The 15,986-nt window shown below is 36.6% G+C and overlaps 3 protein-coding genes across 4 annotated transcripts in view; 2 read left to right on the top strand and 1 right to left on the bottom strand.

Moving 5' to 3' along the window:
• The window catches only part of LOC104718611, a gene marked incomplete in the record, with an annotated part of 8,489 nt that extends 3,205 nt beyond the window's left edge, over window positions 1–5,284 (bottom strand). Inside the window, 10 exon segments of the mRNA XM_010436382.1 lie at window positions 1–649; window positions 762–863; window positions 938–990; window positions 1,113–1,519; window positions 1,624–1,955; window positions 2,262–2,429; window positions 2,581–2,991; window positions 3,171–4,783; window positions 4,940–5,012; window positions 5,145–5,284. Of these exon segments, the coding sequence (XP_010434684.1) occupies window positions 1–649; window positions 762–863; window positions 938–990; window positions 1,113–1,519; window positions 1,624–1,955; window positions 2,262–2,429; window positions 2,581–2,991; window positions 3,171–4,773 (3,725 nt within the window).
• On the top strand, window positions 7,663–9,337 carry LOC104718610 (alanine--tRNA ligase-like). 2 transcript variants are annotated; one of them, XM_010436381.2, is made up of 3 exons: window positions 7,663–7,856; window positions 8,309–8,547; window positions 8,883–9,337. In XM_010436381.2, exons 1-3 carry the CDS (start codon window positions 7,817–7,819, stop codon window positions 8,889–8,891), a joined length of 288 nt encoding a protein of 95 aa, XP_010434683.1. In that variant the 5' UTR covers window positions 7,663–7,816; the 3' UTR covers window positions 8,892–9,337. The 2 variants fall into 2 exon arrangements, 1 of the variants encoding a protein (XP_010434683.1); XR_756411.2 differs by having other exon boundaries at window positions 7,665–8,191.
• On the top strand, window positions 10,014–12,372 carry LOC104718609 (probable aquaporin TIP2-2). Its single transcript, XM_010436380.2, has 2 exons — window positions 10,014–11,678; window positions 11,878–12,372. The coding sequence occupies exons 1-2, from the start codon at window positions 11,301–11,303 to the stop codon at window positions 12,250–12,252; spliced, it is 753 nt and encodes a 250-aa protein (XP_010434682.1). The 5' UTR covers window positions 10,014–11,300; the 3' UTR covers window positions 12,253–12,372.

Raw genomic sequence — 15,986 nt, 5'->3', positions numbered from 1 at the left:
CTGGGCAGTGTGCCAGCATTAAAACCCAGATTAGCCGGAGCAGGTGTAACAGGCACAGATGTCGACATAGAAACAATAGGTGAGGCAGCTAATTCTGTCTGCTTTAGCGAATTCAAAATGCTTGGACCAGACTCCATAGAGACTGGCATCTTCTTCCGCTTCCTTGATTTTGTCCCGGTGGAATGTTGAGCAGGTGCTACAACTGTACTCGTTGGCTCAAGTGTAGGTGTCACTTTGAAAACATTGCTAGGGGTTCCACTCTGAACATGCTTTGCGCCAGAGTAATTCAAGGGTGATTCTTTCATGGGAGTCAATTTTACAGGTTCAGTGGTCGGATAGACGGGAAAACGAGAACCAACATCAAATCCACTAGTTTGCTGAGAAGCAAGCCAAGGGTTACGGTAAGCAAGAGGTGACGTCCAAGGGGTATTATGTCCAACGATATTTGTAGTTGGTGGAGTTTGGTGAGTATGCGATGAAGAAAGCAATGGCTGCTGAGTAGCAGCTGAACCTCTCTGAGCGCTACTTGATTGTAAAGTATCATGGGAAGTTGATAAACTCCATAAAGGTGATGAGAGTGGAATCATGGGGTTTATTGTTGAACTCTCTTTCCTACTGGTGTGACCTGCTGATGGAGTCTCTGTCTTCCCTGGAATTGCAGTTTGGGTATTTAGATCAGCAATGCGTTAACAACAGCGCTGAGAAGTAAAATCTTAGCAGACCATAAGATTTTGAAATGCAAAATAAATAAATGCAGAAACCTGCACGAGATTGCAATGGCGTTTCAGGAGTAGCAACCAGCGATTTCTGAACCCTTACAGCACAAGTACGCCATGCTGTCTCCCAGCTGTCCTTCCCACCATCTAAAAAAGTGAATAGTGAACAAACTTTGTCTCAAACGTGGATAACATAACAGGTAAAGAACAAACAATCTTACCTGGACCACCAAATGCAGATATCATATAAGCTTCATCGGGTGCTGTTCCTTGGCTGCATCAGAAAAAAAAAAACATAACAATCAAGAATAAGATTGCAAGAAGTTCAAAGGAGATCACGTTCAAGTCTCACAGACTCAACAAGACTTAAGAGCATAGGACTAAGAAAGAGCTTACATCAGAGCCCCATATACAAAAATCTGTGCACGTAGTTGCACTTGTTGCAAGTCTGTAAACGGTCGACGCAGAATACTTGAGAGAGCAAAAGAGTTCAAATCCGGTACACTTGCCGTGGGGGTTGAAAGGGTTCCAAAAGATTTTAGATTAGGGCTCTGAAGAATTTGCTGCTTCTCAGTAGATTGCGATATCTGAATAGGACAAGCCAAATTTTGATTAACAGCATTTGTTTTGCCTCCACTTTGAAATTGTTGATAAGGTGTAGCCCCTTTCACACTAGTTCCTTTCCGAGAAGTCTCTTTTCCTGCAGACTTGGATGTTCGCCTGGGTTTCCGCTCAGATTTTGTTTTGGAAGACTTTGCAGCTGTTTTCTCTAAGCTAGATGTTGAAGGAGATCCAACCACAATCTGAATAAACAAAAACAAATGCTACGTAAGGACGAAACATACAAATGCCACAGAATTCGTCTTGAACACTGATGAAAATATGTTAAGATATAAACTGGAGGTACCGGAGAGACGAGGGTAGCCTGTGAAAAATTAACAGCTTTGGAAACTTCCCCTGCTTTCAGCTGATCGGGAGTTAAGTTCATTTCACTGCTGAAGGTCTCATTTTTATTCAAGACCGGAGACCCAGCAGACGTAAAACTCAAAATATTCTGATCTTCTGGATTTTTGACACTGTTTGTCTCTATCTTATTAAGTTGATGTTCGGAAGTCTTAACAGCAGGGAAAGAATTAAGAGGATTCTTCAAATCAGTAGCAGCGTCTTCTGTTACGGTTACATGAGATTTTATGGAAGGCTCAGAACATGTCGACGCATCTCCTAGTAGGGTTGTATCACCTGCAATATCCCCAAGCACAAGTACACATTTTTGATGAGTGCATGAAATTAATTGCATGGATCTTGAAAAACAAAAATCGTTCCAAGATCAAGATCTGATGAAGTTAGTCAGAAGTTTTTCCGTCACTGTATTCTTTTGATAAAGAGCCTTTGTACTTATATATTACACAGAATGTAGACTCTGTCGGAATGCATACATGCTACACCTAATATGTAATTCCCTAGTAACCATTGTGAGGAAAACAGAAGGAACTACAAAAATAAAAGAGGAAATTTCCTGCTGCTTCGAAGATCATACAGACTCACCTTTGGGGTGTGAAACAGGAGTCCCAGCTGTCATAACCCCACCGGATGCAGCAGTGTTATCCTCTTCCTGGCCACCGGATGCAACAGTGTTATCACTCCCAAGATTAGCCAAGGAGCTAGTGCTCGGAACTTCATTTATATTATCCTTGTCCAGAATTGACTGAGTCTCTGCCAAGGAAGAAGCAAAAGAAAAAAATATTGCTACAACATAAATCAACCGATCGAAAGGTAAAAATACCTGGTAAAGGTCTACATTGAACGGTAATATACAAAGAAACAAGATAGAGCAATTAGTATGGCCCAAAATAGAAAACGTTACCAGGAGCTTTTACAACTTCTGTTACTAGATGTTCTTCTAGAATTGTTTCCTCAGACTGCTGTTGCAAAACTTGTCCAGCAGCATCAGTATTTACAGCATCTTTTGACTCTTCAGAGCCAGGAAAGTCTTCAACAAAGTGCGTACTTTGCTGAGTATCTTCAGCATGCTTCCTAGCTTGTTGGTCCATCTGACTCCATGAACTACTTGCATCCACAGGTGGAACGGTTTGACCATTTTCAGGTTCACCCGATGAAACCTTCTCAGTTTCAGAGAATCTGCCATGGTCACTTGCATCACAGGATGTATTTACCATATGTAACTCTATTGATGAAGTGGGACCAACAGTAGGCGCTCCATCTTGACATAGAGGTTGTAATTCTTTGGGATCGAGAGAACCGTCAACCATAGTCTCTGTGGAAGACATTTAGAGGGGTTTTAACAAGTAATCATGTTAAATTCCATATGCAGCAGGAAGGTATCCCCAAAAGAAAAAGAAACGCAAAACGAGGGCTACTGAGAGAAAGATAAGGCAAGCGTAATAATATACACAGTATGAATAGTATATAAAGAGTATTAGACAATCTGATTACCTGACTTGTCCGTTGGAATGGTGTCAAATTGAGATTCTGACTCCGCCAGTTTGGAAGCGGACCCTCCTGAAACATAGCCAACAGAGTCGGACACAACGCTTTCAGATAGGATTAGAGAGCTCTTGACATCTTGATCTCTATCATTGGCAGTGGCAAGCAGTTCCATGCTTTGCTCGAGATTAGAAGTGCGAGCGCTACCTTCATTACTGTCACTCTTCACAGACAGACCACCTTCTGTAGCTTCAACCACTGATTCTGTAGGTGAAATATAAACACTTTCTGAAGTTTCAACTGCTTTTATCTGTGTATGTGTCTCAGTCTCTATCTGAAATGTAGACTCATGTTTACTTGTGATAACTTCCATATGTTGATGACTAAGTGACTCAGGCTTCTCAATGGAAAAACTGTTTGATATAGTTGTCAATTCCCCAGCAACTTCCAGAGATGCTTTAACCGCTCCGCTAGTATGAACAGGACTGACAAGGAGATCTTCGCATTGGGTCCCTGAAACATCTCCTCCACCTACCTCAAGAGTAGAGAGAGCTTGGTCTCCTCTTTCTAGTACTGTGACATCAGATCGCTCTGTCTCCTTCAAATCAGGCTTTGAAGTTTCGTCAACATTTTCAGCTCCCACATTTTCAACTTCGGAAGCTGAGTCTGCATGGCTATCAGAATGAGCCTCAACCAAAACCGACCGTGCATCAATAGTTACTTCATTGCGATTATAACTACTTTCAATCTGGTTGCTGATAACATTTTCATCATTCGAAGTCACTGGAAGCAAAGTGTTCTGATTATTCAACTCACCACTAGAAGTAATCACAGTATGTACAGTTCCATCGCTACAATCGTCTTCCATCCTTGATTCTGCATTGACTTTTTCTTCCGCTTGGTCAAGAAGATTATCAGTTGTCTCAGTTCCTATCTTATCAAGTTCAGCAGTATCTGCGGCCTCTACTGTCGCGGTATTTGAAGCCAAGATAGTATTCTTTTCCTCAAGCGATGCCTCTTCCGCAGTGGTTGGTAAGTCATCTTTCACCAGAACCTGTTCCTGTTCAGCATCTGTCTTTACCAAAGAGGACTCTCCTGGATTATCATCAACAGATGGGCTTAGTTGTAAGTCCGTGGTTTCCTCTTTCGAATGAGTTTTTTCAAGGGATGTCTGAGCAGGCTCCATTGGTTCCTCCATTGTGCAACCTAGTTCATCAGAAGTGTCAGATTTCTTGGTAGTATCTTCTCTTACAATAACTTCGTCCTGTCCAACTGAATTCAAAAGCATTTCAACAGATTCCGACGAAGTAGCCTCAGACCATACATTATTATGCCTCGAAATGGCACAGGACTCCGTTGCAACCGAACTAAACACTATACCACTACTTCCACGAGAAAAATCCTCAATCCAGTTATTATCTTCGTTACCCTCAATACCACTAAGAAAAGCCTCACTTTCACCTAAACTGTCAAACCTCAGATGCGTGTTGAGTGTATCGTCAAAATCAAACTTTGGAAGCGGATAAGGCTGTAAAACTGGTGAGAATTTGTTGTTTGCTTCACCAGCTAATTGGAGATTCTGGTTTTGAAAGTCATTGTCATCATACTCCATGGGTTTATTTCTGAAACAAGAGACGTATATGGAAGATTCAAAAACAATAAAAGCATACCAAGAAGACCTTGGAAACAGAAAAGACTCATAATATCATGTGGAGTGGAGTAAAACAAACAGTAGGAAAACGAAAAGGTACCGAAACAAGAGTGTATGGAGACGCTACCTCCCTCCATTCGGTGACAAAAAAACCTGGCCGTCAGACCTCAGCTTTTCCCTAATCGCACGTTCATCTACTACTGCTCGCACCACAACAACACCATATACGATACGCGTCAATTATAAAAATTTCATACCCACTCAAATCCACGAAAAACCTAACTGCGTGAACTCGCTAAAAATTGAAACGGTGGTGAAGAAGTAAAACTCACCGGAAAATTCAAACAGACGGAGTGGACCTAGGGTTCCGGCGAAGAAACGAGGTTTGGGTTGGCGAGTGAAGCAGATTGGGGGAGAAGAGAGAAAAAAAATGCCCGATAAATTAAATATTCGCTTTCCTCGGCAAATGCAATGAGAGTCTTCTTTGTTTTAAGTAAAGCCCAAATTCTATATTTAATTAATATTAATAATAATAACGCCAGAAAATAACATTTGGAGAGGATGCTGATGCGACTCAATCCAGAGCGACACGTGTTGAATTTTCTGGATCTTGTGGCTAAGATTGAATGCAACAGAAACACGCCTCCAGGTTTTTCACTTTTTGAAACGTACGCTCTCAAATTTATTGGCTAAACAGTTCCGTTAAAAAAATAATACAGATTTTTAAATGACTGAGTGAGAGAGATAAAAAGGTAAAATATTTTGTTTGCCGACCACGACGACCAACAAAGAGGTAGAAAGTTAAATGTTGAAATGACTATTGACCCACTGGTTTTACTGGAAGAATGAAGATGATTGGCTGAGTGAAATACTGAAATTGACAGTATTCTTTTTTGAGAAGATAAATTAAAATCAGATGGAGGCTTTTTTATGTGTTAACTGTTAGTAGGCATTTGACGGAAGCTTATTAGGTTAATATGGGCTTAGGAGTTAGGCCCATGTACATGTGACCCACACCATCTAGACGATTTGGAAATGGAGATGTAACATTTTTAACCAAACCAAACATGTGCTATGCAGTAACACCATCACAACCTGTTTGGTTAAATTTTGTTTGGGTATGTTGTAGTTTTAGTACGTTTTTAGAAAGTAATTCACTTTTTAGTACATTCACTATTCAAAATTATAAAAATGGGTGTGAGTGTGTGAGTGTGTGAGTGTGTGAGTGTGAGAGAGGGTGAGAGCATTCTCATCGGTACATCGGTCTCTTTGATTTTTTTGTAAAAAAAATAAAGTTTTAATCCTTAAATTTCAGAGAGCTGTGTCTCTGCCGAGAAAATATAAGACGCTAAGGCTATCTTTATCGGTATATCATATGATGTGTTCTTAGACATTATAAAAATCAAAATAATTGAATAGTGGACTTAAGTTCAGGCTCATTGATCTTAATCTAGAACTGTTGTTGGGCCTGATCTTGTGTGACGTGTCTCTCGCGGATTGGAAAGAATTATTTTCCAACCGAGACATTGTTTCATTTTTCATTTTGTTCAGTGTCGAAAGATAGGGTTTTCTTCTTCTCTCCCAAACGGCGAAACGACGAGAGATTTGTGTTCGCACCATCGTCTCCGATTCCGGTGTGTTTTCCGGCCATTAAAACACCAAATTCGAGAGGTAATTTCGCCTCTGTCTTGCAAGTCCAGCGATCTCCTCGTCTCCTCTGTCTCACCAAGCTCAAAGATCTCCTCTATCTCGCCAAGCTCAAGATCTCCTCGTCTTCTTTGTCTCCTCTGTCTCCTCTGGCTCGCAAATCTCATCTTCGATGATATAGACAAGGTAATCTCCGGCGATATAAACCTAATCTCATCTCTGAACTAGGTTTCGATTTAGTGTGTTATAAACCTAATCTCATTTCGTGTGTTGTATTGAAAATCAACCTTAATCGATTTGTATGAGTGATTTCTAATCGATTTTGCCCTCTATTTGAAATCAACTTTACACCGATAAACATTAATCAATTTTGGTTTGTTTATGAGGCTTGTAGGTGAGGTTAACCAGGACAAATTAAATCGGACAACCATCAACAACATTCCTTACTCGAAAGTAAAAGGTAAGTCAAACTCACTATATGTAATGCAATGTTCGACCATTTTGGTTTAAAGATTTGAGTGGTGTTTGAGTGATTGGTTTGTCTATTGTATAATATGTTTGAATGGTTTGTGTTTGAAGAGTGGTGTCTGAGTTTAATGGTTTGAATCGCTACTATAGTCTAATGGTTTTTGTTTGAGTGGTGTTTGAGTGATTGGTTTGAATCGCTACTATAGTCTAATGGTTTGAATCACTTAAAGATTGGTTTGAATTGCTACTATAGTCTAAATGGTTTGTGTTTGAGTGGTGTTTGAGTGATTGGTTTAAAGATTGGTTTGTCTATTGTATAATATGTTTGAGTAGTTGCTTGTAAAGTGATTGTGATGGTCTATGTTGCTTGTTTAGTTGTGATAGTGTAGACTATAGTTGTAAACTGAGTTCAATGCTTTAACCAAACCAAACTTTTTGGTTTACATATTTAAAACACTAAATGACCTTTATTTACTTCTGATTTGACTAAAATAGGTAATGGTTATTTAGAATTAAAATTTTCTAACAACACCAAACTTTGAATTGAATGATCTTCTTATTATATTATTAAATTTTAAGACCTTAAACATGTTCTCCCAATAACTAACTTCTTAACAAAAGTTCTTAACTACTGATCTTAGATTATTTTCATAATATTTATACTCTAAGAATACCCTAAACTGATCTACCTATAAAGATACCCTATACGTGTTCAAATTCTATAGGTGGCTTTTGGTTTTTTTGGTTTTTTTTTTTTTTTCTGCATTTGGTTGTCTCTCTCTTTCGAAAGAAACCAAAGTCGAAAGGAAGAATCGATTTTTCATAATTTGATTCACAACCCATCGGTTTCCAGATAAAATTGATCTTTTGATCTTTTGATTCACAACCCATGGGTATTAATCTTTTGATTTCTGAGGAGCTAATTCTGGGTATTAATCGCCTCAGAAATCTAAAGATTAATACCCTCCAATTGATTTGTTTTATCTGTTTTTGCCGATGAAACTGGGAATTAGTCTTTAGTTAATCTACGGAATTCAGATTCTATTGAGTTGGTTTTATCTCGAATTGGTATTTAGTTGATAAGTTCAGTGGAGGGCTTTGTTCTGTTCTCTTTTGTGTTTGATGCTTGAGGACTTATTATTCTTCAATTGTTTAGTTTTGGTCGAAGTTAGGATCGATTATTCATATCTTATTCATTCTTCAATTGTTTAGTTTTGTCTTTTGTCTTTGATGCTTGAGGACTTTTTCATGCTTGAGGACCTTTGTAAGTTAGGACTTATTCATCCTGTTATTGATTCTTAACTATGTATGTTAATTTATCTTGATGCGTCTGGCCACAACTAGATAAATGAATGACTTCGAAACTTCTCTGTTTTTCAAGGAACGAACCTGTATAAGCCTATATTTTTGGGAACCGCCGACCCAAATACGGAGCTCAGCAAGCTAACTCGGGCATGTAACACTCAAAATTGTATTCGTGCTGGTGGAAAGCATAATGATTTGGACGATGTCGGCAAAGATACTTACCATCACACCTTCTTCGAAATGCTTGGTAACTGGTCATTTGGAGATTATTTCAAGAACGAAGCTATTGGATGGGCTTGGGAGCTCTTAACTAAGGTAATTAGAACCACTGCCATCTTCTTTTGCAATACCTTATCTTATGGATCAAAGAGTATATTTTTCTTCCTACACATTCAGAAAAGGGACATTTGTCTTTGTTTACTTGATTTAAGAAAATGTGCATGATTTTCATTGAACTATTATCTCCCTCCCTTCGACAGTATGTCACAATTTTTTGTAAAATGATTCTTCAGTTTTCATTAGTCTGTGCTTCTCATTGAGATATCCAGCCACAGTATTTCATAATTTTATTTTGTTATTCTTCTCTCTCCGTTGGTTTGTATATTTCACTAATAGATGATGACACATACCTCCCTGTTTTCATGCCTCAGGTCTATTGACTACCGACTGATCGACTTTACGCTACCTATTTTGGCGGTGATGAGAAAGCTGGCCTTCAACCCGATAATGAGGCTAGAGATATATGGTTGAAGTTTCTTCCACCTGGACGTGTACTACCCTTTGGTTGCAAAGTATGTTTGCTTCACTACTCCCATAAACATGATTTTGAAACCAAGTAAAATTGAACAACATTATAAAATATACTTAAAAACAGATTTTTAACAAAAATTATATAAGACCCTAAGAGATGACTAATGGAAGGAGAAAAAATTAAAACAAGGGAATGAAGATCTAAACTTATATTACTGTTTTTTTTAACATTATTAAAAGTTAAAGACACTAAATAGAGGATGACTAATGGGCATAGAAGAGCGTGCGTGAGAGAGGTGGGGGGAGAATTTATGTGGGACCCATTTATATGAGATATAATTTTTGTTTTTGTTTTTTTTTAAAACACCCTATTTTTAGTTATTTAGATATTTGATAATATATTTTTTTTTAATTTTTTTTTCAGATACAAAATACTATGTTTTTTTCTTTATAATATGATATGCATTTTGTTTTAGTTATTTTTAATGTATTTTATATCAAAAATGATATATGTAATGGTTCTGTACAGATGTGTGTACACATTATTAAGTGTAGATGTTTGTACAAATGTTTATACATATTTTGTTTAAGCAATTTCAAATATATTTTCATATCAAAAATGATATATACAATGATTCTGTAAACATTTGGCTTTCAATCCGTACACTGGATGATTTTTAATCAATACACTGAATGGTTTTGATCTATACATGTTTATGACTGGATGGTTTTCAGCACTAACTTGATTTCAAACAAAAGTTATCTACAACATTTATTACATATCAATTCCAACAAAAAATTTGTAAATTAAAACCATCCAGCAATAAACGTGTATAGATCAAAACCATCCAGTGTACGGATTAAAAACCATCCAGCAAAAAATATGTGAAGAACAATCATAAGTATCAGTTGTGATATAAAATATATTTAAATCATAAACAAAATACATATCAAATTATAATGAAAAAAACATAGATTTTTTGTATCTGAAAAAAATAGAAAAAATATTATATTATGAGTAACTAAATATTAAGGGTATGATAAAAAAAATATATTAATATATTATATTATTTTTTTTCCTTATCTCTCACACTTTCACGTTTACTCCCTCTCTCACGTATGGGTCCTACACTTATTTCTATAATTTCAAATAGCAAACGTATTACTTCTTTAATTTTGTTTATAAAACGTACTAAAAATACAAATAACCCATTTTGTTTTCTCTGATTCGGTTTGGTTTTAAACCAAATAGAACCAATAACACAATTACTGTATATTTTTTTTAGTGTTATAGTACCACATTGATTTCTGCAAAAGATAATGATAAAGATCATTTAGACAATAGTTGGAAGAAAGTAAATCAACCGTATTGCTTCGAACGTAAAGATTTTTGTCAACGAACTGTAACACAAACCAAACTGAAACGAACCAAACTATAACAAATCAAACACAAATTAACTTCGGTTAAAGCTCATCTAAATTTCTTCTAGTTACAAACCAAACCGAATCCAAACAAATACATGAAATGACCATATTAAGTGGAAGTGGGTGGAAAATTGGAAATACACATGTCAGGCATCGTTCTAATCTAGGAAAGAGAATTCCACTTCGTTGTTATATTGCAAATTCTTGTTAATAAACAAATTTATCCATAAACCACTTTAATATAAACAACCGCTGCCAAAATTTATTTAATGTCACCACTAATGTATATTACTTTTCTAAGATTTCAAAGTTTCCATTTCAATATGTCTTATATATACAACTGTATTTAGTGTTTGTTGTAATAGTATAATTTTATATGTTAGTATCTCTAGCACACCAACTCCAAACAAAGCAACGGTGGTATTTGATTCAACTCCTAATCCCTAGCTATTAATATTTTAGGCTTTTAGCACCTCCCAAAATTAATAAGATACAAATTCTAAATTAGCAAAAAAAAAAAACAAATATAAAAGGATACGACCATTTATCATAATTGGTGTGCAACCGAATTAATTTAAATGCAGGATACTAACATGACAACAGACCACTCTTATCCCCACATATTATGAAATACCTTACCCATCATTTTCTTAGCATTATGCTTATTAAGTTATTAGTCGTCTTTAATCATTTTCGATGTCACTAATCCTCAAAAGCGATTAGTCTAAACACTTGGCGGTTTGGGCGGCATCAATGGTGACGTGCCACGTAGAGTAAGGCCAACAACTTCATTACCTCTCTTTCCTATATAAAGTCATACATAAACAGACCCAAAATACAGAAATAGAAAGAGTTTGTAACCAACCAAAGTCAAACACTTAGAGCTATTCAAAATGGTGAAGATTGAGATTGGAAGTTTGGGTGATTCCTTTAGTGTGGCATCTCTTAAGGCTTACTTGTCTGAATTTATCGCAACTCTTCTCTTCGTGTTTGCTGGCGTTGGCTCTGCTATTGCTTTTGGGAAGCTCACATCCGATGCAGCCTTGGACCCGGCTGGTCTTGTAGCTATCGCGGTGGCTCACGCCTTTGCCCTTTTCGTCGGTGTGTCTATAGCCGCTAATATCTCCGGCGGTCACCTTAATCCCGCCGTGACACTTGGCCTTGCCGTCGGCGGAAACATCACAGTCATCACCGGTTTCTTCTACTGGATTGCTCAATGCCTTGGCTCCATCGTCGCTTGTCTCCTCCTTGCCTTCGTCACCAATGGCGAGGTACCCAAAAACAGTCGTATTTGCGTCTATAGTATTAAAATCTTGAGTTAGGTCGGATTGTGAATGTTTTGTTCAAACAAAACGACCGTGATTAAAAAAATGTTACGGCGGTTTCAATATCCGGTTAGAAAAAAATCCGGTTTGGTTTAGAAGGTTATATGGATTAAACTGAGGATGTGTTTATTTCCTGGTCATGCAGAGCGTACCGACCCATGGTGTAGCAGCTGGTTTAGGAGCTGTTGAAGGAATAGTGATGGAGATTGTTGTGACTTTTGCTCTGGTCTACACAGTCTACGCCACGGCGGCTGATCCCAAGAAGGGATCGCTCGGGACCATTGCTCCTATCGCTATCGGTTTCATCGTTGGAGCCAACATCCTCGCCGCCGGTCCATTTAGCGGTGGTTCCATGAACCCGGCCAGGTCATTTGGACCAGCTGTTGTTAGTGGTGACTTCTCTCAGATATGGATCTACTGGGTGGGTCCACTAGTGGGTGGTGCACTCGCCGGACTCATCTACGGCGATGTCTTTATCGGATCCTACGCTCCAGCTCCCACCACAGAAAGCTACCCTTGAGCAATCATGTACGGTTTAAATTTGTTTGGCTCTTGCTTTTTTTGTTGTGTGAAAATGTTTCTGTAACGGATCAAAGTTCTACTTTGTGTTGGTTAAAAATAAGAATTGTATATTTCAAAAATTTTTGGTTTTTAAAAAAAAAAAATATTTAGTACACTTTCTTGCATACGTTAATTAATTCCAAACGTATTTTAGTAAACTCATTTGACATTCGAAAAAGGCTAAAACTACCAGTTGTTTACTATCCGGCCAACTAATATTTGTGAAGTACTCCTACCGTCCTACGTACATTTTATATCATGGTATATACAAAATTCACATTAAACATATACATGAAGAATTACGTACGTTGGATTCACGTTAATAACATACTATTTAATTTAATAGCAATTTTTTCAATATTGTACTCTAAATATAGAAAGATCTCATGATATCGGATCAAAAATATCAAATAGTGAGCTGTGAGCCACACACTATCTTCACTTGAAATGCAATACTTTTGCATATTAAGAAAATAGGAACAAACTGCTATTGCCTATTGCCATTGCAACGAAATCCAAGGCAAGAATCAAGAACAATAGGAAACTTAATTTGATGCTAGTTGCTAGACATGGGTAGTCAAAAACCACTTGTATGTAAAGGAATGCTTATAATCTGAAATGGGTTGTAAAAATTACCTTATCAAATATAATGCCTTAAGTCCTTAACTAATACAGAACTATATATGTCTCATGCCACATCCATGCATGTCTCTGCAGATCAAATAAGATTAACTTATAGAAATTACAAGCAATGAGCCCTTTAACCAAAAGAAAAAAAAATTAATTACAAGCAATGAACAAGTCAAAATACCAAGGAAATTATTTATCAATCTTAGTGCTACTGTAGCGAACAATTTTAGAGACCCAAATCTACTGATAATGTAGTGCAATCACTAAATATATATATATATATATATATATATATATATTATAGTATATGTTTTAAATCTATATTAACATTTTTGAAGTACATTTTGTGTTATGTCCTTTTAGTTCTGTTTATTTAAAAAGTTATTTACAACATTAACCCCTAAAAAATTTTCAAAACTAACATTGCTACAGATTTTGTTTCCTAAATATTTTACATTTCATTTCAACTAAATAAATAACAACAATCAATATGGAAATAGAAACGATCATATATTTACCCACACATTATGTTGTGTTTTGAAGATATTCTATATCTGAATACTTCACAAACAAAGAAAACAACAATTTGATTCCCATTTTGTTTTTCAAAACCTGTGAGTTTTGATTCTTAACGTAAGAAAAACTTCGATTGACATTTATTTAAATATTATAATTAACATATATAAACTTAATAAAAATTTTAATTATTACGAATATATAAAACTAAAAAAAGTTAAAAATACTATATATTATGGTTATATAGTAGATGAGTTATAAAGAAGACATGTTGAAATTAATAAAATATTATTAAATTTATGTTAACACGGGTTAAATTCTCATTTAATTAATTATCAACACTACAAATATTATTATTAGAGTAGTTGATATAAAATCAAGTTAATTTAACTAAGAATGTCTAAAATAATTAAATCATTAGGAAAAATGTGACTTAATCACATCATATAAATTACTTATTATGTATTTAGATCCCTTATTTTTTGTTATAATAACTAAAAATCAAAATAGAATCTCAAACACTAAACAAAACAAACTAAATATAACAAACAAATGGTCATGAAGTGTATTGCGGGTTAAAAAAATAATATAAACATTTATCCGCACAACAATTGGAAAATTTAGTTATTTCTCTATTTACAAAACATCCAATATTTAATAAATATATACAATATTAATATAAATTATAATAAAAATTATATGTTTGCGGTGTACCGCGGGTTAAAATCTAGTTGTTATTAAAATATGATGGTAAAAAGGAAAAAGAAAAAGGGAGAGTAGAGAAAGGCCCATTATTAGGGTTTGGATATAGCAAGAGTAAAAATATATGGCGATTTGGCAAAGTGCGAGAGAAATCAAAAGCCCTAGGCAGAGATAGATAAAAAAAGAAAAATCATCGACAAAGATGTCTTCCTCGGCACGAAGCGCGTTCGAGAATCCGAAAGCAATCAGCGCCAATGATTTCATCAAGATGGCAAATCGGGTGATCGGGGATGGCCCGCCACCGTCTCCGGAGACCATTGGACGCGCCTACGAACGAGTTTTGAATGAACTCGCCGGCGATGATATGGAACTCCGGGGTCATCTCATCGATAATGCTTCGGCTAATTTCAGGGTTCTATACAAAGGCTCAGCAGTAGATTATCCGAAACAATAAGGCTGCTGAGGAAGCAGCGAGCGGAGATACCTCATCGAACTAGGTAAGTAGCAACAAGGTGAAGGCTGTTGAGTTGGACGTGGAGAAGGAGACTAGTGAGGACATGAAGAAGATGACTACACGCCCTGAGTTTGAGAGATCATGATGTGGGACTTTTTCTTGGCTTGTTTGTTTCTTAATCGTTTTTTTTTTCTTTTTCTGATCATGTTTGCATAATCAACTTATTAACCGGCTTATACGGGAAGACGCATATGTGATTTTCCTGTTGGAAGACATTATCTAATATATCTATGTATGGCATGAATTGTTGTGTGTAAACAAATTGCCAAACCCTTTCGATGATCCAACATGCAGTGAATTTCTTTTTAAAAGGAAACAATCTCTATCTTGGATAACTTTTTTATCAAGACTCTAAAATCTAATGCTAGCTACAAAACCTGACAAATTAAAGAAACTGCTCCCTGGAAACATTGGAATTCAGAAATTAAATAATGATCTCAGCTGCATAGTGTTCTTGTCCTGGACAAACAGAAAATTAAAACTGCCAGATCAAACAGTACATATATCAATCCTAAAGGCCTTGGCTCCATCGTCGCTTGTCTCCTCCTTGCCTTCGTTACCAATGGCGAGGTACCCAAAAACATTCGTATTTGCTTATTAAAATCTTGAATTAGTTCGGATTGGGAATGTTTTGTTCAAACACAAACGACCGTGATTAAAAAATGTTATGGCGGTTTCAAAATCCAGTTAGAAAAATTCCGGTTTGGTTTAGAAGGTTATATGGATTAATAAACTGAGAATGTGTTTATTTTGCCGGTCATGCAGAGCGTACCGACCCATGGAGTAGCGGCTGGTTTAGGGAATTGAAGGAATAGTGATGGGAATTGTGGTGACATTTGCTCTGGTTTACACAGTCTACGCCACGGCGGCTGATTCCAAGAAGGGACCATTGCTCCTACCGCTATCGGTTTCATGACTTCATCGATGGAGGCAACATCTTCGCCGTCGGTCCCTTATCGGCGGTTCCAAGAACCCGGCCAGGTCATTTAGACCAGCTGTTGTTAGTGGTGACTTCTCGCCGGACTCATCTACGGTGTCTTTGTTGGATCGTACTCGTACGCTCCAGCTCCCACCACAGAAAGCTACCCTTGATCATTCATGTACGGTTTTAATTTGTTTGGCTTGCTTTCTTTTTGTTGTGTGAAAATGTTTGGTCCGAAAATGAATGATTGAATGCGGAGAAAACGGATCAAAGTTGTACTTTGTGTTGGTTAAAAAAATAAGAATTGTGTATTTCAAAATTTCTTGTTTATTTTTTTTTCGTATATATATGATCATTGATTACACTTTCTTTCATACGTTAATTCTAAACGTATTTTAGTAAACTCATT

Source organism: Camelina sativa, chromosome 10, assembly GCF_000633955.1.
Source record: "Camelina sativa cultivar DH55 chromosome 10, Cs, whole genome shotgun sequence".
In the NCBI taxonomy this organism is placed as follows: Eukaryota; Viridiplantae; Streptophyta; class Magnoliopsida; order Brassicales; family Brassicaceae; genus Camelina; species Camelina sativa.
This window is presented reverse-complemented; position numbering and strand designations above follow the sequence as displayed.

What these genes read in the sequence shown, in the direction of transcription:
- LOC104718610 (XM_010436381.2), top strand. Translation starts at nt 7,817, where the DNA reads ATGGGTATTAATCTTTTGATTTCTGAGGAGCTAATTCTGG. An exon ending in TTCTGAGGAGCTAATTCTGG is followed by an intron (nt 7,857 to 8,308) that starts GTATTAATCGCC and finishes CTGTTTTTCAAG; the next exon opens with GAACGAACCTGTATAAGCCT.
- LOC104718609 (XM_010436380.2), top strand. Translation starts at nt 11,301, where the DNA reads ATGGTGAAGATTGAGATTGGAAGTTTGGGTGATTCCTTTAGTGTGGCA. An exon ending in CCTTCGTCACCAATGGCGAG is followed by an intron (nt 11,679 to 11,877) that starts GTACCCAAAAAC and finishes CTGGTCATGCAG; the next exon opens with AGCGTACCGACCCATGGTGT.